General features: G+C 35.2%; 2 protein-coding genes across 2 annotated transcripts in view; one reads left to right on the top strand and one right to left on the bottom strand.

Annotated features, from left to right (window-relative positions):
• 5-HT2B (5-hydroxytryptamine receptor 2B) overlaps window positions 1–4,600 on the bottom strand; it is an 80,505-nt gene extending 75,905 nt beyond the window's left edge. The window contains exons 1-2 of the mRNA XM_046616463.1: window positions 4,359–4,600; window positions 3,499–4,262 (exon numbers count right to left, since the gene is read on the bottom strand). Of these exons, the coding sequence (XP_046472419.1) occupies window positions 3,499–4,015 (517 nt within the window). The 5' untranslated portion in view covers window positions 4,016–4,262; window positions 4,359–4,600. The remainder of the gene's footprint in view (window positions 1–3,498; window positions 4,263–4,358) is intronic.
• l(1)G0320 (signal sequence receptor subunit 1 l(1)G0320) overlaps window positions 1–24,514 on the top strand; it is a 122,351-nt gene that overhangs the window by 17,278 nt on the left and 80,559 nt on the right. The window lies entirely within an intron of this gene.

The raw sequence follows: 24,514 nt of genomic DNA, 5'->3' as shown, positions 1-24,514 counted from the left end.
AATTTCAAGTTTCATATTACTTATTTCAAGTATAGACACGCGTAGAATGACAAACAAAATTTTTACCACGATTTTTAATACCTCTTTAATAGGATAGAATATTAACGACAAAATTTCTCCGAAATTATCTTCGTATAAATTATGTATGTATATATTTAAATCAGTCTAATGATGTTTTGAACAATTTTTATTTATTTTTTTTTTTTTTTATCTTTCTCCCTTATACACCAAATAAATGTGATTTGCGCACACTCTACAAAAAGCGAGCCGGTAGATTGGAAGCTGAAACTCTGCCAATTAAAGTTTCGAGCAGCTTTTCAGTTTATTTTAATTCTTTTCAATTTTATTTTTATTTTTTCAATCCACTTTCAAGTTCAAATGATCTCCTTCACTTTGATCAGCCCTTCGACTTTGTGTCTGGAATTTTTTAATATTATCCTTCGTTTCCTGGCAACAAGTCGAACAAAAATATGGACGCGTTTTTAAATTAAGATATTTAGTAGGTACTTTGAAAGAAGAAAAAAAAAAAAAAAAAAAGAAAGGGAAGGAAAAAACACATGGAAGATTTTATCATTTATTCTTAATTTTTTATTTATTTTATTTTATTTTTCTCTCGGGTCTGGAAGTTTTCTTTATTTTGCAATGTAAAAAACACCGATTAAAACTGCTTTATCTGTCAGCGACGTCTTGTTTGTCACTGAATTTGAAATTGGAAACGTTTTTTTCATCACTTTGAGTGGAGAAATTCGCCAGGGGTGAAGGGGGTATTTTTCTTAATTCATCCGAGTGCTTAAGCTTCATTTCCATCCGCTTATTCGACACGGTCGAATGCGTCTTTAAACGTTGCTTCAGTGTCTTCTTAGGTAATGAACCCAGCTCGACAAGTGACGCCCTTGAAAATATTCTTCGATATTGGAAGAAAAATCATTTGCCGTAGTCTGGTAGGAAATTTTTTTCTTCGTATCTACCGAAATTGAATTTACGGCTATCGAACCGAGATGTAAAAAAGAAAGGATGCTTCATCGTGAAATTTTTAATTTTTTTTTTTTTGTTTTTGTTAGAAATGACGAAAAGATTATTTTGAGAGATCGAATTTAAATTATTTATTTATTTATTTTTTTTCTGTGACTCGTTTTCTTTTTCACTTTCATTCTATGCGACTGATCCAAATATATCACTTCTAAAAATGTCCAGTTGATTAAATTTATCGTCAGTCGCACCCGTTGAAATTAAATTTGCATAACTTGTTTTTTTTTTTTTTTTTTGGGGGGTCCGTTCCAACGACACTTAATCTTGGAAGAAAAATCTTGTTACTTCATATTTCGTTACGTCAGGAACAAAGTACTTGAAAAATATTTCATCCCGAGCCGTGACAGGAATCCAATTTCAGGCAGCTGGACTGTGTCTAATTTTAGGGACACATTGAATCAGAAAAACCGTGCGAAGCTCGGGGAGAAAAAAAACTCGACAAATTCCGATGAGAAAACGCGATTTCTCACTTTCACCCCCCCCCCCCCCCCCCCCCCCCCCCCGCCCTCACTTTCATTCCTATCGAAACGAGAAAACTTTGACACAGTCATTGCGTGAAATCTTGAATCCGTGGATGTGTGGTGATTTTTTTTTTTTTTTTTACTTTAATTATTATTACTACCATCATAATTAGTACAAAAATCACACCGCATCTAATTATACTCTAAGATTTCAGACCCGACTCGCGCTCTGTTTAGTAGTCGTAAATTTTACGCGCCACGCTAACTGCAGACACAAAATTCGTTCCTCATTCGTCTGACCCACAATTGGGCTTCGCTACTTGAAGTAGAGGCGGTCGACGGGTCGATCAGACAAGATTGGAGCGGGCGGCCAACACGCTTCGAAATCGATGTTATCTGTCTTCTTATCGTCATCACGAAACCGCGCTTTAGGTTTTCTATTAAACGTAAACGGTTGTTTCGTCGGTGAACACCAGCATAGAATCAATGCACGAATAAGCGATTTTCAGGGAAATTCCCGTTACGTGAAACGTTTACAGGTACTGCACTGAAAGAAATTTTTAGTTCCGGTTACCGCTCAGTTCTTACGTATTTTCATTTTTTACCACAATCGACAAAATATAGTTCTAGGTAGAAAATGAAAATTAGTTTTCTAGCCGTTACCGGAAAGTCTAGTATCCGTTACTGTTCTTTCTCGTTACGATCGCTGTTGCTGGATTTTCGCGTAACTGTTGCGAAAATTTAACGCTTGTGCAAGAATAAATTGACGTTAAAGCCTTGTTTAACTAAAAAAGTAGAGTAAACAAAATGGTTAGGCGTACCTCGTTTTTCGTAATGAACAACAATATTCAAACAGTTTTTTTAACGGTATCTGTTTTATTCAATTTTTCAAGTTACTATGACAAATGAAATTTTTCTCAGTGTACGAATATTTAAACATAGAGAAAAAGTAAATAACAACCGTTTATAAATTATTTAAATGCGTTTTCTACTATGGAAATTCACCCAGTACTTGTCCTACTGTCAATAATATTATCGTTCAATTAGTTATTGTTACATGACGCGATGCGCAACAAAACTTTCACGATTAATTGAATCGGAAAATTGAGGTTCCGATTTTTTTTTACGCGTTATTACGGTGTATGAGATCGATTTTGCGACTCAAGGATATGAGTAATACGGAGGATGAGATTTTGGTGATCCTTTCAGGATCGGTACATCTTGAAATGGGTCCTACAGACTTGTGGGTAAAACTTTCAACAGCTGACTGAGAGATTTTTGGAAAATGTGACAATGTTTTACAAGAAACCAGTTTGTCATGGTGTCTGAAAGCTATAGTTTACTAAAATACGGTCTATCACGTTATCAAGAATTTAAATACGATTTCAAACGAAGCATCGATATCTGACAATGAGTTTTGATGAATTACCTCAACATTCTATGTTGAAAATAATCCACACAAAAATACCGTAACGTAAGCAACTTGAACAAAAATAACCCAAGCGAAAAGTAACCCACGACGAAAATAATCCGTGACAAAAAATTGACGAAAACAAAAATTAGATATCAAAACATTAAATTTCGATAAGTTAAATTAAATTAAATTAAATCAAATCGAATTTCAAAATGCGTTGTTTTTGTCGTGGATTATTTTAATAATTCGTTATTTTCGTGTTGGTTGTTTGAGTAATTCGTTATTTTTGCTGTGGGTCATTTCAGTGATTGGTTATTTTTATTGTGGTTTATTTTCGTGTAGGTTACTTTTGTGCGTTTTTTTTTTCTTTAATATCTTTCGTATTTGCTTTATTATTTCCAGGGCATTAGGTCTTGAAAAAAAAAAAAAAAAATTAACGAAGAGTACATACCTTTCCAACCAATCAATCTCCTAAAAGCTTTGGAAAAAGAAAGAAAAAAAAAAAAAGAAAAAAAAAACATCGAAAACGCTTCCCTCGTGATTTGGGAATAACAATCCGATGAAAATTAGTGTCAAAATTAATGTTTTACTCACCGCGAACGAGCGTAAGTATTCCAAGGGGCATGACCAGTACCGCAACCATCAGATCGGTGATCGCTAGACTCATTAAAAAATAATTTGTCACATTCTGGAGTCTTCGTTCCCAGGTGATGGCCAGGCAGACCAAAATATTCCCTGCGGCCGTTCCGAGGACGAGGACGAGGGCCAGCATGGCCCACCAGTTGTTCAGAACGTTGTCGTCTACGGATTGTGGGGCGCCAGGGGCGGACGGGGTTGTCGGGGCGCCACCCCCACTCACGTAATAATCACTGGCGTTTAATATTCTCGTCACTGTCACCCGCACGATTTCACCCGCACTGTTGTCGTCCGCACTCTTGTCACCCTCGACGTCAACGTCGCCGAATACATCCGAGCCGTCGAAGAGGCTTCTGTAAATCACCGGGGCGCCGACCGGCGACGTCAAGTTTAAACCACCCCGATCACGGTTTTCCATAACCGGTGAAAACCCCGCGGATATCACGATTTTCTGATCCTCTGATACCGGGTCCATTGCTCTCAGCCCTCCCTCATTTCAAAATTTTTCACACCGACACTTCACCGCAAATTTACACCGCGATTTCACAACAGTTTTGTGCTTTTATTTATCTACTTATTTATTTATTGCTTTGACTTGATAGAAAAAATTTTGCGAATAATTTTATCACTTCAACACTGCACTTCGGAACGTTTTATTTCACAGCGCGTTATTTCTTAGTTAATTAGAGACGATAATTTCCGAATATTGATCACCCAAGTTTCTGAAAATAAAACGATAGTATAAATTGTAGAACGATGATTGTTTTTTTTTTTTTTTTTTTTTTATCATTCAATTTTACGTGCATATAGGTACGTACGTTTTTTGAGAAGATTCGTTCGCGTGAAAGACCTTAAACCTCGAATTAGATTTACACGAGATCTTATCGGCGGCGTGAGATATTACGATTTGATTTTTTGTTTGATATTTTTATATTTTTTACGAGTTGAAAACTATATGAATTAAAATCGGTGAGTTGTGATGATCGAAGTATCGATAGAAAAAGAAAATTACTATTTCTGACCACGAGGCGCTAATTTTTGGTTTTCTTCTTCTGGTTTCTCTCTAAACATTTTTATCTCCTATAACGTCAGACTTGAGATACGAATCTGATATTTTCAATTCAATAAAATTAATGCAATTCTGCCGTAACCTGAAAAGTCTAAAACGATACACGTGAGATATTTTCGCCAAGCCTTTCTTCCCAACGATTTGAATTTTTCAATCGATCGATTTATCTCGTTTCACGATCATACGTTCATTCATTTTAATGTCGTACAATATTGTGCCTAGATTCTCATATATTTCATATTACTGCAAATACGTTCAGTTTTTATTCGACTTCGATATTCGACAATTTAACAATTCACAATGTTTTGGTAAAAGAAGGAAAATAAAGAAAAAAAAAGAAAAAAAAAAAACAAAACGGGGAGTTACAGATATCCGAAAATTTCAAACTCTACGGTAACGATTATTATTCTCCGTAGAATTTTTGCGGATCGAGGAAGACGGTCCGAATTTCGCGAGGCGATGAAGAACGTATCCCTTTTTCTTTGTCTGCTTCTTTCTTCCTGCTTTTCTTTCCGACGTGGAACTCGATTTTATTCAACCAGCACGGTTGCGCGATATCTTGTAAGAAAAATTTCAATATTACAGATCGAGACTTTTTTTTTTTTTTTATTTTTTTTTTTCATCAGACACCCAAATCCCCCAAAGTTTCACTCTGAAACGTATAACCGATATTTCCGATACGTTCCATCATTCATGCCGATGAAATCGCGGATTAAGTTTTTGCGTTGCAATTCAAATTCACATCTCGGTAGTAAAAAAATTTTCTGCTTATCCCCGAAATCCGTACAACCGAAATCGCTTCGGTCGTCCCTACCGAAAAAGGGAGAACAAACAAGAAAAGAAAAAAGGAAAGTATAATACGCACCGTGACCAAGTTTTTTTATTTCTTTTCAGCCACGCGTAACGCCAATTTGCTGAAAATTGATGCAATGTGGGAAAGAAAAAAAAAAAAAGGTCCGTTCCGAACAAATTTTTCTTCAATGAAACCACAAGTTTGTTAGAATGAAAAACGAGGTAAAACTTTTGTGTTTTTTTGTTTTATTTATTCATTTATTTATTGTTATTATTATTATTTTTTTTCTCCCGTCAAGCAAACATTCCGTTGCGCACGTAGCGCCGGATAAATTTTTTTTTTTTTCTTCCTCTCTTCGGTCGCGAAACGGTGCGCGCAAAATTTTTCCGCAAGGGTCGAAGGTGCCGAAGATTAATTAGCTACGATTCGATTAAAATCGAGGAGGGATAGAGAGGGGCGAGGTAAACGAGTCTCCGCGTGATGAATGGAGATTGTTTTTCGAAGGAAAATTTTCTCACCCTCCCCTAGAAAATTGGAGGGGTAGTCGGCCCCGCCCTTTGGCAAATTAATAAAAGAACGCGGACGTCAACCGCAGATCGAAGCTTTCGTAACAATCTTTAGCCTCGGTCTGAGATTGAGGAGAGATCATCCCGTCTCGGCTGATCGCTACATCCAATTGCTCTTTCACCTTTTTCTACTCGATTCCTCTCTTTATTACTCCCTTCCTCCCTTCCTCTCGCACACAAATTCCGATAATAAGTGTTAAAATAGAGGCGGAGGCGGAACGATCAAGCGATTACGTTTCTGCGTCACCACCTTTCGTCTCTGCGAAATATTGATAGAGCCAAACCCTCCGTGGGAAGTGATAATTAAGAGATAAACTTTCCCCGCTTGTTCGTTCCAGTCTCGGAACTTCTACGTCAAGCTCACTTCCATTGAGTCTTGACTGACGGTATATACAGGCTACCGAGGTGGGATTTTCATCAGAAAGAAGAAGAAGAAGAAGAAGAAAAAGGAGAAAAAGGAGATGTGTTTGATTAATAATTTTATCAGACGCCACTAATTCCGGTATCTCTTTTTTTTTTTCAGGAATACATATTTTGTGCGTTCGAAAATATTTGTCCGGTGGGAATGGATTGGAAAATTGAAAGGTCATGATTATGTATTTTAAAGATCGCGAAAAGCGAGGTTAAAATTAGACAAAATGTATTTCAAAGGTAAGGTGTGACAAAATTTACCTATGAATATAGGATTAGAATTTTGACTTGCTATATTTTTCATCCGTTCTAACGATTCGAGATTTTCGTTTTTTATAACACTTGGAGCTTTCTACGTTTCGAAATACTTTGAAATTGAATTTTTCATCTTTGAAATTTTGATGTTTTAACCATTTTGTTTTTCGAATCCTCTGCGTTTACACCCCGCGCATCAATTTTACCATTTTCAGATCACTTGTCGATTTACGAATCGAGTCCTTGACTCGAAATGTTTCGCTGAAGTGAGTTTTCGGTTTCGATGGCGTGCGAAAAATTTGTCGTGGTAATTTTATACCACGAAGGAAACCTTCAATGAGATGTAATTCTCTGCAATCATCGTGATAAAATTTCACCTCGATAAAAAATATCAGCCGGTATTTTACCTTTATTTTTCTTTCAACATTTCCATCATTTTTACACAATTTTCAACAGATTTCTATACAACGCGGGTAAAACGTTTCACGCTTAATTAAACCGAGTAAAATCACAGAAATATAAAAGTAAATATGTGATAAAATATGAAACTAAACACGAACAATGATAATTACGAAAATTTGTCAATTATAAGGGGAAAACTTTACACATCATTTAACTGTATCTGTACTCTAAAAATACTGAGCAAACAGTCCATCATAATTATCCCGTAAAGTGAAAATATTTTTCTTCGATATTGGCGTTGAAAAATTATCGTAACGATGTTGTACCTTCGCTTTTTTTTTATTTTTTCTTTTCTTGGAAAAAAAAGAACTTGCTCGTTGTCATTTTTTAAAAACGGGCCAGACGACTCTCGTATTTTTTAACCTATATATGTATTCACACGTACGACGCTGAGACAAATTCAACCATCTGTATTATACATGTATACCAAACAACGGTAATTTATTGCCCGTCGTTTGCAATATATCGCGATTCGCGAATGAAAAGTACCCGTCATTTTAGCTCTAGACACGCAGCACCGACATGTTTCGATACTCGAACACTAAGCGGATACTTTTACTTCGCTGTCGGCGGAAATAAATTTAATAACGTTCTCGATCGATGTTATAAAAGAAAAAATAAATAAATAAATAAATAAAACACAAAAAAAAAAGAAGTACGATACTCGCTTTCCGCTGTAATTAATTCGATCGATTGTTGCAACAATATGTACATATTTTCAAATCTAGTAGATATTATAAATTTAACGAGATTGAGAAAAAATTTTACGCGCATCATCGGATAATCAAGGTAATTGATTGATATGATTTTTATTTTTTTATTTATCGTTATAGTTTGAATTCACGTGTAAATTACATTGACCATCTTTAGTTTCATATTCCATATCAGAGAAAACTTTTCTACAATTCGCGTCGATTTGTAGTGTAAAAAAAAAAAAAGGAAGAAAAAAATAACAATTCTGCAAACGGTTCGTTGAAAACACAAATGGCGTGCTTGCGTTGTTTGAAGCGTGGATCGCGGTATTTATCGATAAGGAAAGTGTCGGTTATGCTGTAAAATAGCGATAAGCGTAAATTCAGAATGATATATATCCTTAACGAGTGTGTATGCACAGTTATATACGTATAATATATATACGTATATATATATATATATATATATATATATACAGGCATGGACGGCGAATGAATTACATCGACACGTCACACGATGATCTTATACGTAACTTTTAACCCTTTGAGTCATAGCGGTGAGCATTCTTAGCAAACTGAGAGAAATTTTTAGTTCCGGTTATCGCCCGGTCCTTAACTATTTTCATTTTTTACCACAATCGACAAAATAAAGTTCTAGGTAGAAAATGAAAATTAGTTTTCTAGCTGTTGCCAAAAAGTCTAGCATCCGTTACTATTCTTTCTCATTACGATCACTGTTGCTATATTTTCTTGTAACCGTTGCGAAAATTTAACGCTTGTGCAAGAATAAATTGACGTTAAAGCCTTGTTTAACTAAAAAAGTAGAGTAAACCTCAGAAACTGATTTTGCGTTGCAATGACCAAAAAAGGATCGACGATAGCGCAAAATGTTTACGCGTATCTCGTTTTTCCTAATCCCAACAATATTCAAACAGTTTTTTAAACGATACCTGTTTTAGTCAACGGAAAGTTAATCAATCAATTGCTATAATTTCGTCCCAATCTTGAGTAAAGATTATGCAAAAGATCAACGCTCAAACATCGAATTAGAATGTAAAGAATTACTCGTGTCAAAAATTTTTTTTTTTTTTTTTCACAATTCCTGTCGAATGTTCAGCGCAAAATAGTTTTACAATTGCGGTAAAAAAAGAAGGGTGAATAGAAAATATTTACAGGTCAGATCTTGAACGGTTTTTTGCGATAACTCTTAACATTTTTTGTTTGTTTGTTCCTTCTTCTTTTTTTTTTCACGCAAAAAAACAGCATGGTCGACATTTCGCGTGTCGAATAATTGCTCGTTCGGGACGAAAAAGATAGGGGAAAAAGGGGTTTAAATACTAGCCTCAGGTATCGACGGACGCGTGAATGCATGTGTGTAGATATGATCCATGCAACTTGACTGCAGTGGGTCTATATATGGGGCATTCCACGTCAATTTAACCAGCGTCTGAACCCTAACCTTTTGGATTTGGTCCGCGATTTTTTATGCTGGTGTTTAAATTCTAAAAAGCTTTCCAACTTTGTTCAAACGCCCCCATCTGGCGTACTCAGAGCCATTTTTCGAACGATGATATTTGAAAATGATACCGATAATTTGGTATCAATTTTTCAACTGATTATTAATTTATTTTTCAGTCGCGTTGATTACTTTTTTTTCAATCCATAGGTTGCAACACATTTTCCCTAATACGACAACGATTAGTGAATTTGAATTGAAATTTGGAAAATAAATTAAAATACAAATTTCAATTCCAATAATTTTTTTGTTTTTTCTCTCTCTTGTTGCGAAAGAAAACTATTTTCTCGTAAAGATGTGATTTTTCTTTGTTTTCGCGACTATTGCCAGAGATCAGTCGGAAAATGAAACTCACATGTCGAAAAGCTGGATTTATTTTTTTGCCGTGAATTTGAAGGAGAAATTTTTTTTTTTGATAAACTGATCGAGATTAAGAATTATTTGAGGAATCTCAGTCGCCTGACCCTTTCACTCACACATTTTTTAACTCAATATTTTGGCCTGAATTTTTGCCGCTGGTTACGAATCTTAAGTCAAAATTTGACAATTTCTAAATTCAAGATGCCGGATCCAATATGGGGGATGTAAAATCGGAAATAGTCTTGAAATTCGATGAGTCCGGTCTACAATTGTCAGAATTTTTTGGACTCGCTGATCACGAATCGGAATTCTTGAATTTTGATTGTTTCTAAAACCAAGATGTAAGTAAACCGCGACAAGGCTAGGATGTATGGAAATTTTTAGTCAAGACGGTGAGAGTTTCGTCACTGTGACTGAAAGGTAGATAAAATCGTAATTTTGGGTGGGGAATTTGCAGAATCGCCCATATGTATTACACAACATCCCTTGAGGAATCGGTGCCGAGTCGAGGCGCCCGGCGCCCACTTCTCACAACCGGCACGTATTCCTGAGATGGAAGGAGGAGGATCGTAAAAGGATTACGAGAGGCACAGGCTGGGGAGAGAACTTCAATTTCTCGTATAATGCCTCGACCGTCTTCGACTGTGCCGAGCGCAGTATCATGGGAATAAAATGGCACACCCCCTCACTCAATATTGCCGCCCCCATATTCCGCCGCCGATGATGGGGAATCAGAGATTGCGAGAACGGCGAGAAGTCGTTAGATTCGTCATTGCTGCGTAAGGCAAGAAGGGTTCGGACGGCTTCCGGAAATCGGCATCACCGCCACGATCTTTTTTCTATATTCACAGAAATTTTCTCACCCCCTCGGATTCGAAATCGGATTAAAAAATTGGAGTTGAAAATTTTTTTAATGTTCTTGAAGTGTATCTATTCCTTCAGATCGGACTGTAATTCGCTGTACAATGTTTTTTTTTTTCTACTTTTTTTTCTCTCTACCGAAATCCGTTTTTCGTCCGTCAAAGTTTAAGAGTTGAAAGAAGCTCCTTTACTGGGCGATGCGATTTTCAACCGTCTATCAAAATATCGCTGTCGATATGAAATTTCAATGGAAAATTTTCGAAATTCTTACTCCCTGTTCTGTAATCGCGTATCGCTAGATTAATTATAAATTTTTAAAAACGAAAAATTTTTTGCACCGCGTTGGGTAAAATTTATCAGACGAAATTTTACTTATATCGATATTTCTCTCTGTCAAATTTTCAAATCGAATGTTACATTGTTATTGGAATTTTTTTTTTTTAATTTTTTTTATTATCTTTTTGTTCTTTTGTTCTTTTCAGTGTTTTTCACGATTACACGAGGAATCTCAAATTTGGTTTATCGGATTAATTTTTCAGTTTAAACATCCGTACACATCCCGTTGAATTTCGAATTCTTAAAGACGTCCGACAAAGAGATATTTGATTAGTTTCAAATTTTTACAACTTATACTTTGATGCGATACATCTTCTAAGAGTGACTTGATATCTATAAACGACCGTAAACTTGTTCTGTAGCCTGGTAACAGCGAATTATGAATTTTTTTTATATCCTAATAGCGCACGGTTCAAATTTCGAAAGAAAATATCGAAAATGGACGAAGTTACAAAATTTAATTTCGTAAAGAACCGGAGTAACTAACCAAACGCTTGCACCAAAAAAGCGCGACGGGGCTTTTCCAAAAAATTGCGATCCTACTTTTTTTTTATTTCTGATTCAACTTCGATCATGATGATTAATTTTTCGATTATTAATATTTTATAATAAAATACGAGGCACTGTAAATTTGTTTTCTATTTTTCCAATAAAATTTGAAGCGTGTACGTATCACGGTTACTATAAATATTCGATTAAAGTAAAGACTGCAGTACACGCAGCACTCGAGATAAAAACAATTTGCGAAAATTAGCTTTTTTTTTTTTTTCTTTCTTTCAAGCACCCAGGTGTAATTCACCCCTCCCCCCCCCTTTTTAATTATAAAATTTCCAGGGAAGTTGTAATTATTTTCTGAACAAGCTTAATCTCTCTTACCAAGACAAAAAAAATAAAATAAAAAACAATAAAAATCAACGATGCGAACGAAGGTCAACAGGCGTTTTAAAACCCGTGATTGTTTACTCCAATATTTAGTAAATAAGTCGTTAAATTTGACAAGATATTATCTAACGATCGTTACAGAATGATTTCAATTGTCAGGACTTTAACTTGACCGGAGAAAGGACAAAAACACATTTTTTTAAGTGAAATGTGTGAAATTTTAAATGTTCTCAAGAGACTATTGAAAACCTCAAGAATAATTTTATACTTTTTTTTACAAATAAAAGTGCAAGAAATTTAAGATTAAAATAATATAAAAAAACAATTTCAGAAACCCTGACGCTTGAAATGAGACACCAACGATTATTTTTCAACTTTAAACGAACACTGAGTAATTTGGCAAATGAGAAGAAAAAATTGCACAACTTTCTAGGAGAAAAAATGTAATTAAGATCGAAAAGAAATGTCGGGCCGTGATTTGTTATTTGTTGAAAAAAAAAAAAAAAAAATTTTACAAATACCTCGATAAAATACCTAAAATAAAAAAATAATAAACTACAAAAGTTTTCGGGTTTTACATTCTGCACGTTTTATATTTTCTCAATCATTTTCATTCAACTTTGCAGAAAATCACTTTTTGACCCGAAACTGATTTCTTTTGTGCATTTAAAAAAATTTCCCCATCTAGCAATAATAAATACGATATAATCTTTAAGCCTTTCACCGATTGACCATAATTATTGCGGTTTCAACATTTTCGTAACAATCATAACGAAAATAAACTCTCTTCAAAACGAATCCTAAGTTGGCAAGAATTTCTTTTTCATTCAATCGTAAAACGATGAGCCTTATTTCGAAATCTTTTGTTTTTTGGCGTTGGTTCTTCTTTCCGTCAAATTCTAGTCAGTCGATATTTACACGTACCGACGTACTTTTTACCACAATTTCAGACGAAACCAAGCAAATTACAAACAACTGGTCGCACAAAATTGCTAAACTCGTGATCGAAACTGATATTCCGCTATTTGAAATTTCGCGCGCGTTTTTGCCCGCGTTATTCGCGGCCGGAAATCGCAGCAGCAGGAAACTAAGATAGACGCGACGAGCGACGGGCAACGGTTAACTGACGGCGTGCTCGAACCGCTACCCCGAATGCCCCCCCCCCCCCCCCCCCCTTCCCCCCATACTTCCCCTCGGTTTCCCCCACTTTCCAAAAATCTTCCCTTCTGCAACCCCGGGAAAGCTGCGCAAGCGCAAAATGCATTCCCGCCTTTAATCCACCCGTCATGCGAAATACCAGACACCTGTAAAACACCCACGCCGATCTGCCTCCTTCCCCCTCGCCCCCGCCCCCCATCCCCCCCCCCCCCCCATCCCCTCTGTTCGCATTTTTTCACCCGTCGAATCCTCCCCCCTTGCAGAAATTTTCTTATAAAAATGCGTATCTTGCCGAAGTTTTGACATTCTGACTCTTGCGTCGAGCTTTTTTTTTTTTTTTCCCATTTCTCTTCCTCTAACGATAAAAACAGCTTTTTGGATGTTTTTTTTTTTTGGGGGGTCGTAAATTACAACGACAGCGCAACACTCGACTGGTACCAAAAAGACAGTTGGTTAGATCGGTATGTTAAATTATTAAAAGCTCGAGCAATTCATGTTTCAATTCAATTATATATATACATACATATATATGAGACAATTTGTGAAGAGAAAACAAAACGGCTCAGTTTTATTGTTTTACGTTCGATACACCTGGTAAAAGATGTGAGAAAAACAAACGCAAAAAGAAATTTAGAAAGGAGACTTGCGTTGAGTTTTTTTTTTTTTTTTTTAAATTACTTACGTCGAACTCACGACCGTATTTTCACCCACACTCGATTCTCTTTCGTTGATATACCGATCTATATGCGTGCACGATTTCTCAAACAGAGGGCAAAAGAAGCAGAAGGTAATAAAAAAGGGAAAAATACGAACGGTAGAAAAGGTTGCGTCTAGTTTTATATGTGCAGTCATAATTTCAGGCGATATAAAGAGAATTTCAAATTCTTCCTTTACCGTCGAAGAAAAAAATCCCCCTGTAAATTCTTTGAAGGTTCAATATATTGTCAGTGCATTTTATATTCTGTATAATATGCGTGGGAAGAAAAAGGAACGAGGATCAGAAAAACGTAGAGGAATAGTGAAAAAAAAAAAATCAATAAATAAATGAAGAAACTCTGTTCAACAATTTAATTATGATTCTATAATTTGTCGTGAGATTCTATGAATTTTTTAATTGTTAAAAAAAAAAATAATTCTCTTACCTCTGAAATTTCATCCGGTAACATCAAGAAATTTTCGCTATCTTAATGTAAGAATGTTTAATACTTGAGAAATATTTTTTTCGAATTCGTACGATTCACTTCAGTTTTTTTTTTTTTTTTTTTTACTCTCATCAGTCATTTTTCACGATTGTGACAAATTATCGCTCCACGCATATCGTGTATCCGATATCGTCGTTTTTCTCGAACCAACAACGCAAAACCGAATCAAAAATATTAAAACAAATGAAAGGCAAAGATGAAAATAATCTGTATTTATCAATATGTTTCTCTTTAGTTCTTCTTCTTCTTCTCGATTTCGTTCAATTTTTCGTTACGATAATAACTGTAACATGACCAAAAGTAAAGGCAGTGAAAAAAAAAAAAAAAAAAAAAAAGGAAAGGTGTTCGATAAATCTCATCTGCGTTTCAAGCATTGAAATCGTTTTTTCACTACCTGACAATCAATTTCCAATTTTGCTTGAAGTAAGTTTTCCTTTCTTTTTATCTTTCATCCTTCTTTTGGCGCACGTATATCTCGAGTTTCATACGCGTTTTCGATTATTTATTTTTTCTTGCTTTCATTCTTTCTTTCTTTCTTTCTTTCTTCTTCTTTTTTCCACACCCTTTTTCATCCTCGATGAAAATTATCGGCCCTCATTTGTTACCTGCGAATATTTGTAAGGCGCTGTGTCTGCACGCGATACCCGATTATATAATATATATATATATACATATATCTGTATATACATGTATATATCTATAATATATGTTCATATGTATGTGTATATATATGTATATGTATCCGATCAGGCCTTCCTGTGCCGGAAGAATCAGGAATCTGGAGTATACGTAACGCTGAATGGAATAACAGATTATAAGGCTGCAGGAATATATACTCGGAGTAGGTGTACAATCTCGTTAACATGCTCGCCGTGTTATTTTGGGGAAAGACAGAGATTGATCGTCGAGAATCGTCGTTGTGTTAGTTCTAACCACGTGTTTCACGCTCTTCCATGTCTCTCCGTCTCTCTCTCTCTCTCTCTCTCTCTCTCTCTGGCTCTCTGTGTGCGTGTCTGTCATGAATTCAAATTGCAAATATTGAGTGACGTTCCAGCCGCCCCGAAGCTAACTTAATGAATTTTTTAAACACGCGGACCTTCCGTTATGCCAAATTATGTCCCTCGTTCCTTTTTCTTTTTCAATTCTCGCACGCTTCTGGTTTAATTTCAAATTCGTCGGGTATCGGATGTAAATTTTTTCTTTCTTTTTTCTTTCTCTCATTCCGCTTGAAGATATTATCGAGTACATTTTGGGAAAGGACCGATTATCGAAAACCTCAAAAAAAAAAAAAAAAAATAAATAAGAAATTCGAATCCCGTGTTTATTATTTTTTATTTATCGTTGGTCAAACGGAAATTTTCAACCACCGAAAATCTAACGACGATCAACGTTGTTTTGGATTTTGAATTACGTGTAACGAAAAAAAAATATACATATACCATAACTAATCGGATTATACAAAATTTGAAGCCTGTTTTCACCCTCTTACTTTTTAGTCTATGTAAATATGTACGTATGTATGTATATGTATTCAATAATTCACCTAAATTGCGGTTTCCTTTTTTTTTTTTTTCATCCCCTTCTTTTTTCTGTTGCCTGCGAGAATTTCGTTGAGTTTGGATTTGAGCGAGAAAAGAAAGACACGGTCAGGAGTGCAAGCTTAATATAATGAAAGAAATGGGAAAAGACAAAAGAAAATGAAAAATGAAAACGTAAAAATAAAAAGATATAAAAACGCAACATTTCGGGAGATAAATTGTTGAAGCTGCGAGACCCGCCAAGGACTGAGTGCCTACCCTGGGTTTATACACAACGCATATACATATACTATATACATATATATACATACATATGTAATACACCGTGTTTTGTGATTAATGACGAAAGCGTAACGGAACCTTGAAAATTAAAAATATCGCTTACCTACCGGGCGAAATTTGATTATGAACGCCCTATGGCCTAATTATTAACCTTGTTGAAATCGCGTAGCGCTGCATCGTAACATCAATTAAGATTTCTAATACTTAATTGGCTCCTTTATAATTATAGTAACGCCCTGTAAATATGTTATTTAAACGTGATTTATCGTTTTCGCTTTCCACAGGATTTTATTGCAGTAAGTATCGTTGCCTTTTTTTTTAATTTTTTTTTTTTTGTCAATTTTTTTTCACCCATGTTATAAAAGGAAATGATCGTATTGTTTGGTTTAGCGTGAATTTTAATTATCTCTCTAGAAAATGTAACGAACATTTTGTGAATACCGATTATTAAAATCGATTGCGCTAACAAGTTTTCAGGCATCCCGACAGAATTAATTTTCAATTTGCGATCCATAAAACGCGGTAGTTTTAAATCGAAATTGTTCAAAATTGTGCGACATCGAAATTTTCAATTTATCCTGAAAAATTAACTCGAAATTTTCAAACCAACGGAAATTTTAACACCGAAATCGAAGTACAATCGGATAAAATGATCTCGAGAATTTCATATCAATTATACGGATGTGATGAACGATTTTGATGATATTAATTAGCGACAAGACGTTGAATAAAATTTTTTGTCTTGAATCGACACCGACGAGAATTCATCTGATGTAAAAGTCAGGGTTGTAAATTTTTCAAGGAAGACATTGATCGGATGTCACCTCGGTCCGCTTTTCCTACCTGCCCTTAATATTCACTTTCCGTATTTCTGCGCCCATCCGTCTAAGCTGATATCGATAATCTCCGCGCGATAATCACGGTTTAAAGTTGACCCAATTCCGAGTAATTTACGCCACTTTTCGAAATTCGCTGACATTACTTCAGAACTGATTCAACTCGCGATGGTTCAAGAAAAATTGCAGTCATTTCAATTTCGAAGAAAGAAGAGCGGTAAGAAGAAAAAAAAAAAAGAAAAAGAATAATTAAAAGGCTTATAAAGAGGTCGATAGATAAAATTATTTACGTTATTTTTATTCCAACAGTTTTCACCATACTCTCGGCACTCGTGATCGAAATAATTTGGATAGAAAAAAATAAATAAATAAAATTATCCGAAAAGTTTCTAATTGGCGAGGAGAAAATCAAATTTTCTAAATGTTTTTTGCAAACTTTGCATGAGATTAAAACTAGAATAAACATAAACGTAAATGCAGCCAACTATTCGGATTATTTGATTTTTCTTTCTACCAATTCAATAATATGAGCTTAAAATTTCGAAATTGAACGACCTTTCAGAGATCATGCTTTTATCAATCGATACGAATGATAGAAAATTTTAGGAAGCGATCGATCCAAAGTACGCAGGCTGGACTGCTTCGAGACTACCAAAAATTTTCCAAGTCCGCCAAACGGAATTATTAGGCACGCGCAGAGGCGGGAAATTTGAAATTTTTACAAATTCAATATCATCGAGGAAATTGGTAGAATTTATTCAATTCGGGTGAATCTGATTCGAATCTGGTAAACGGAATCACACGTGTTTGCTTATTGCCGAAAGTGTTTTTACAAACGTGGGTGCGCCGAAGTTTATACACCGTGTCTGAAATGAGTCTGCGTGACTGAGCAAATTTGCAGCATACGGGAGAGTCGAGCAGAGTGTCTGTGTGTGTTAACCCTTTTCCAGGGAATGGCGTGACACGGTTAAAAAATCGAGGTCTGGATATCGCTATCTCGATCTGGTCTAGCTACCCGCGCCTCAACCCCAATCGATAAGATATCCTCCACTTCTGTTGCAATACGTAACTTGTCGGAAGATTAATTGGATTCTGATAGATTTTAATTAAGGCCACTCGACGCATGCGTCGCGGTTTCGTTCTTTTTTTTTTGTCCTCTTTCTTTCTGCTTTCATTTATTCTGCTTCTTTTATTTTTCCTGACCTTTACGTGACAGTTTTTTTTTTTTTTTTTTTTTAACGGTAGCAGCGACTGCCAAATTTTTTCATTTCGTGTATAATTTTGACGAATCTCGACAATATCATCGAATGCTTACTCCAAACTTGGCAATTTTTTTTTTTTGCGAACTAAGGTGAATTCCCTTTTTTATACATCGGCGTTAAAAGAAAAAAAAAAAAAAAATATATATATATAATACAACGAACGTCGTTACAATTTTTAGGGTTCAAATAATCTTGAAATAACAAGAAAATGTGATAAAAGTTACCATTTAGTCCGATTATAGCTTCCGATAACACATTTTCTGATTATTGTAACATTGAATTTGTTTCTTTTAGTTTAATAAATATTGATTTACCGTTTCGCAAACATCATATTAGAATACAACTGACGAATTAAACCTAACAGTGAGATAAAATAGATTTTTCCCACACGAGTGCGCAAAATAGTACATTCCCGCCGAGAGAGGGTATTCGCCAATACATCGAGTGATGAGCGATTGCAAGGATTTCTATTTACACAGATTTCATAAAATTTTACGCGATTTCATGTGATCTCGTGTGAATTTAAAATTATTTTAAGCGATTTCAAATGAGTTTTAAGTAAATTCAAGCGATTTCAATCGATTTCAAGTGATTCGAAGCCACTCTGAAATGACTGCTTTTCAAAGTGGTTTGCGATTTCAACAAATGATGACGCGTGCAATTTTACGGGATTTAAAAAAATTTCACGGGATTTCAACCGATGACACCTAATTTCAAGCGATTCCAAGTGATTGAAAGTGATTTCTTTTAAAGTGGTTTGCGATTTCATAGGATTTCAAAAGATTTCACGGGATTTTAAGCGATTACACGTGATTTCGAGTGATTTCAAATGATTTTTAAGTGACTGCTCGTTGAACTGGTTTGCGATTTCAAAAAATGAATGCACGTGCAATTTTATGAGATTTAAAAAAATTTCTATATTTTAAGCGATTGCACGTAATATCAATTAATATTAAGCGATTACACGTGATTTCGAGTGATTCCAAGCGATTTTAAAGAGACTGGTTTCCAAAAATTTGTTTGCGATTTCAACAAGTAAATACTCCTCCGATTCCAGCACTAATACCGGAATTGAATCGAAATATCTGGGACACTACGAAAATATATTTCGATTCGATTCCCGCACTAGTGCGAGAATGAATAAACTATTTCACGCACCGGTGGTCGGATAGGAAAAATAGTGTACGTATAAAACTTTTCGTGCCTCACTTATCAAATTCTGTAGTTACAGCCACAAAACAAATCGTCATTTTGTACCTAAAACAGTATTTATCACTTATGGTAGAAAATGGAAACATCTCAGAGCTGTTCAATTACCAACACTAGAAATTTTGATTACACTTCACTATTCACGACTCAAGGAACGCCCTGTATAACGGATGAAAAGCCGCTGCATGAATCTTGTTGCGGGTTGCAGAAGTTTGTGCTGCAGTCTCGACTAAGTTATCTCTGAGTAGTGCGGCTAGGAGGTTCAGGACTGCACCCTCCTCGCATTGTTCCAATATTGCACAGTGTTAAAGTCGCTTCCGGAACGACGTTCACGTCACTCACGCGATTGAGCAAACGTCAAGCTTGTTCAGTTCCACAGGAATTTCTATCCTGGGTCACGTCGCTCCTTCTTCCTCTCCGTCTGTTGTACAACATCACCTTTTTCCACCCGCAACATCAACTTTTCAGTCTCGGTGTTCGATGAACAAAACCGTGATGTTTTCGACCATTCTGTTCATTTGATGTCGATTTTCATTGCGTGCAAAACTTTCTTACGTTCCATACAATTTTGTCTAAACCGAATTTCTCTCAATATATAGTTATGGACTAAATGATTCTCTTGCGTTTTTTTAAACAAGTCTTGTTACTAAATAAGCTCAGAAATAATTGGTCGTTGGTTTTTTTTTTTTTTTTTTATTTTACCGCAATAATAACGATTGACGGAATTACTAAGCTTGTATTAACAATTCTCTCTCAACAAGTGAATCTAATTTGTTATTAATTTTTCATACTTTTGAACACCGGGATTCTAACCATTATCATTATCATTATTAGCATTAATTTGGAAATTTTTGTACAACCTTAAAAATGTATCGAATCACGCGGAGGAAATAATTAATGTAATATTTTTTCAATATCGTTTGTCCTGACCGTTTTTACTGTGGATTTGCCAAAAACGATGTATACGCGAAAAACATGCGCGTTGTGTAATGCGCAGATCCGGATCTATGAGTGTAAGTAAATTAAGTACCGTTGTTCCGCCAGTGATTACACCACAGGATAACCACTATTTTAATTACCTGGCTTTATGACCGTGCAGGTACTCGAGTGCGATTCGTGATCTCGTTTGAAAGCAGAAACTCTTGCACGTATGCGTAGCGTAATTTATTCATTTAAACACCGCCGACTTCGTTCGTATTCGTTCGTCTGTTTTTTTTTTTTCCCCCCATTTTTCACCTAAAATTACCGCAAATTAAACTATAAATAGTCACTCCGCAGTGGTTAGAGTCGAACCGAGAGCTCGTTAAAATCATACCGATGCATTTTTCACGATTTCTTCTTATTTCACTTGCATACGGAGATTTTAACGGGTTTGTTTTATTAAATCGCAGTGACAATTTTCACTCGGAAATATATCATTTTGATACCGTATGTGATTTGTATGAAATTTGTATGAAATTATTTACACCAAACTGTAAAAAGCAAAGAAAAAAGAATATCTGCGGAATTTAAGGAAAAAAAAAAAAAATCTGACACACAGCACAGTCGAGTATTTTAGAGTTATTAAATACCTCGGGTGAAACGACAAGGCGTCTTTTTTTTTTAGCGAAGTCACGTAGCTGTACCGGAAATAAAAGGATAAAGAAAGCGAAAAGAAACGAAGGGAGAGAAAAAGAGAGAGAGAGAGAAATGCGTGGGATTTAAAAAGAAAGGATTTTTTTTTCAGCAAGCTTGACGTTCCCTTACCTAAAAATACCTGCCCCGTTTAAAATATTTTCGAAACAATTTTATACCGAAGAATTTGCGTCCCGGACAAAACTGTGCAATTTTTGTTTGAAGAATGTTTAAAAAAAAAAAAATAAAAAAAAAAAACCAGTACCGTCCGTTGCGTTGTGGAAAAATCGTCAAATCTTAAAATTCATTATTCAACTAGAATTTTATCTATTTCAACTAAATAATTGTACAGAAAATTATTGAAAATATTTACCGTTACAGAAGTGACAAGAAATTCAAGACTTATTTTTTTTTCTGATCGTTGCTTAAAAAATTATTCCTCACGATATTATTGCTTCCTGAAAAAAAATTTAAACACCGATCTAAGGACAATAAAAAAATAAGTTTGCTTGAAATATCTAAGCAGTTTTCATACACCGATTCTTTGTGCTTCATTGTTGTTGTTGTTGTTGCATCATATTGCTTACCTCACGTTTGAATCAATTATTATTTATAGCGTTTGTCGCAAATTATTTTCATCAAACATAGCGATAAAAATATTTTCCCATTCGATTCTATGCTTGGAAAAAAGTTTATTTAAATTTGACAAAGTTTGTAAAAATCAACTAATTTTTCCAAGTGGTGCGGGTGAGTCTAAATTTAAAAAAAAAAAAAAAAAAAAAACGGCTCTTCTTTTTGCAAGTTTTTGGTGAATTTATGCTTGGGTTATTTTTGTTTTACATTACTTTTGTCATGGGTTATTTTTGCTTGTGTTATTTCTGTCATTGGTTATTTTTGCTTGGGTTATTTTTGTCGTACGATTGTATTTGCGTGGGTTACTTTTGTGCGGATCAATTTTGTCGCGGTTTATTTTTGCGTGGGTTACATTCGCGTTGGTTATTTTTACGTCGCTTGTTATTTCTGGGGCATTCGTTCCCAGCGAGCTACGTACACGATATACCCCGCCGTTAATAATCCACTCTAATGTCCCACGGTCAATTACCCATTGGAGTTAACCAAAACGGACCTGTCCGAGAACTTTTCCTCGTTCAGCAAACACTCTCCTTTGTAGCCGGGAGCTGGAAAGTGGAAAGTGGAAAGTGGAAGCTGGGAAAGCTCCAGGAACCAGGAACGCCTCGTAGCTTCCAGCATCTGACAGAATTACGACGAGGGGATTCCGCGGCTCGGAAACTTGTCTACGTATACCTTAAACCGTCGGTCAAACCCTTCTCCTTCTCTCCTTATTCCCTTTAACGATCTCGAGATGATGCCGAGTAAATCGCCGACGAACAAATTCCGAGTCCTACAGTTTCGACCGATAAGACGCGAGCTTATCCTTATCTTGATCCTCGTTTGCTTATTTTTATCTCGCTCTCTCTCCAATCTTTCGCTCGTCCAATCGTACCGGTGAGAAAAAAAGTTCGCTATTTTTTATTTCCATATCAAACTGTTCGTCAATAATTTACTTGGCTCGAGCGAGAGAATTTTATTTCAAAATTTTCACACAGGATCGTATTGAAATGAATATTTTTTCGCGTCAACTACCGTTGACGAATCAAATTTAGTTTTCTTTTATTTCTTTTTTTTGCTCACGATTTTACGATAGAAATTTTCCAGTCGACGTTGAAACATTTTTGCAGTTTGTTTCAAGGAACACAGTTCTTATTTTTAGAAACAAAAGTGTCTTCTCTCCGATCCTTTTCAAATTTCTCAATCTTCGCGTATAAAGAAAAAAAAAAAAAAAAACTGCGACGCGTGTTTGAAATTTTACACAGATAATTATTTTTCCCATTTATATTACGATGAAAGTGAGTGGCAACGAAATCAGACGAGATCCCGAATTGAGAGGCGGATTTTCTTCATTCAAATTTATTATCCGTATATAAATTTGGCGATGGAAATAATCAACAAGTACTTGTATCAAAGGAGTTTGACGGTACGCTCTGAATTTTCGAAATTACCCAGCTACGAACCCGGAGAATTAACGTCTCACCGCCGGCTATAAGTCAAGTAGCTGACGACACGAGGCGTAAAGATAGTTTAGTGCTTTTCCCTCATTTCATCGGCACTGTGACAAAAAACAGACGCCGCGTCTTGCTAATAAAGTTTGTGTTTTAGGTGCCGCTGATGCTGCACGTAGCTTTCCGACAGGATTTATACCGTCTATGCTTTAAGATCCGCGTGCTCGTGATCTTTTCGAAGGAAAATCTTGACTTGGACTAAAATTTCTGTGTACCAAAAGTTGCGGAAATAATCTTCCGATTTTCCCCAGATATCATGAAAGCCCTGGAATCAGTTTTTTTTTTTTTTTTTTACCACTCATGATTTCGTGAGTATTGATAAATCCAATTTGTAAATTCGAATTTAATTCAATTTTCAGATAAATCAAATTTTTCCGGGCCCGAATGCAATTATTTGATGGAATATTTCGTTGCATGAGAATACGAAAATCAATCTCTTGTAAAAAAAAAAATTTTTGTTTTGTTTGTTTTTTGAAAAATAAAATGATACCAAAATATCAGTCCGAATATCGAATCAGACTTTATTAAATACATGTGTCACAAGTTTTTGTTGACCAATAACTTTCGGGCTTGGAAAACTTTTTTCCACCAACTCATCTAAAACTTGTCCAATACAATCTTACGACCATTCTGTGTTTATGCTCACGATATTTTACGAACAAGCCTGAGTCAGCGGTAAACAATCAAGCAAACAAGTAAGCAAACAAGCAAACAAACCATCAAGAAAACTTGGAAAATCTTTCAGAATTCAAGGCGAGTTGGACCCGCGCCCTTAAAAGTTCCGCTTTAAGTTTCTTCTTCCCCCCGAAATACTTTCGTTGATTGCTAATTTATCTGCAAAATACTTGCTAATTTATACAGATAGCAGGAATACATATTTGTTTGAAGATGAAAAAAAAATTTATACAATGTATACCATGTACATTATAAATGTAAAATTGAGATCTTACTTTTTCTTCGAAAAGAAACGATGAAATTATTATCTTTTTTTTTTTTTTGTTTTGGAAATTTTTTCTTCCAAATGTTTGAAAAAATGCAATAAAACTTTTCCAACCTTATCAACGGTGAATTCAAATACTTTCACAGTTTATGGTCAACTTTTCAAACGTTATAACTATTTCTCCATTAAACCTTGATTCTCGTGAAGATTGCGAAAAAAATTAGGCGTTTTTTTTTTTTTTTGTTTTCTTTTTTATATAATATATATATATATTTTGCGCCAATGATTGTTCCGTAATCTGTTACCGTATAAATGTTGCATTTTTACTGAACGATGAATTCGTTTTTCTTTTTTTTTTTCTCATATATCCTAGGAAAATGAACAAAAACGAAAGGAAACTGCAATCCTAAAGCACGATTAAATCGAAGGAACACGGTTGACTGTTTATTCAAGGCTGGAAGATGACCCACGTTGTATATATAAAGCCCTTTGCCACTGATACATTGTATACATACACTCGATATATATATATACATGTATGAGGCATTCGACGTCAAATTAGCAGCCTTTACGAGATTTTTTTAATCACCGGTAAAATTTGAAAAAAACA

The sequence above is a fragment of the Neodiprion pinetum genome, chromosome 3 (genome assembly GCF_021155775.2).
Source record: "Neodiprion pinetum isolate iyNeoPine1 chromosome 3, iyNeoPine1.2, whole genome shotgun sequence".
Classification (NCBI taxonomy): domain Eukaryota; kingdom Metazoa; phylum Arthropoda; class Insecta; order Hymenoptera; family Diprionidae; genus Neodiprion; species Neodiprion pinetum.
Note: the sequence above shows the minus strand (reverse complement) of the source record. Positions and strands in the feature narration are given on the sequence as shown.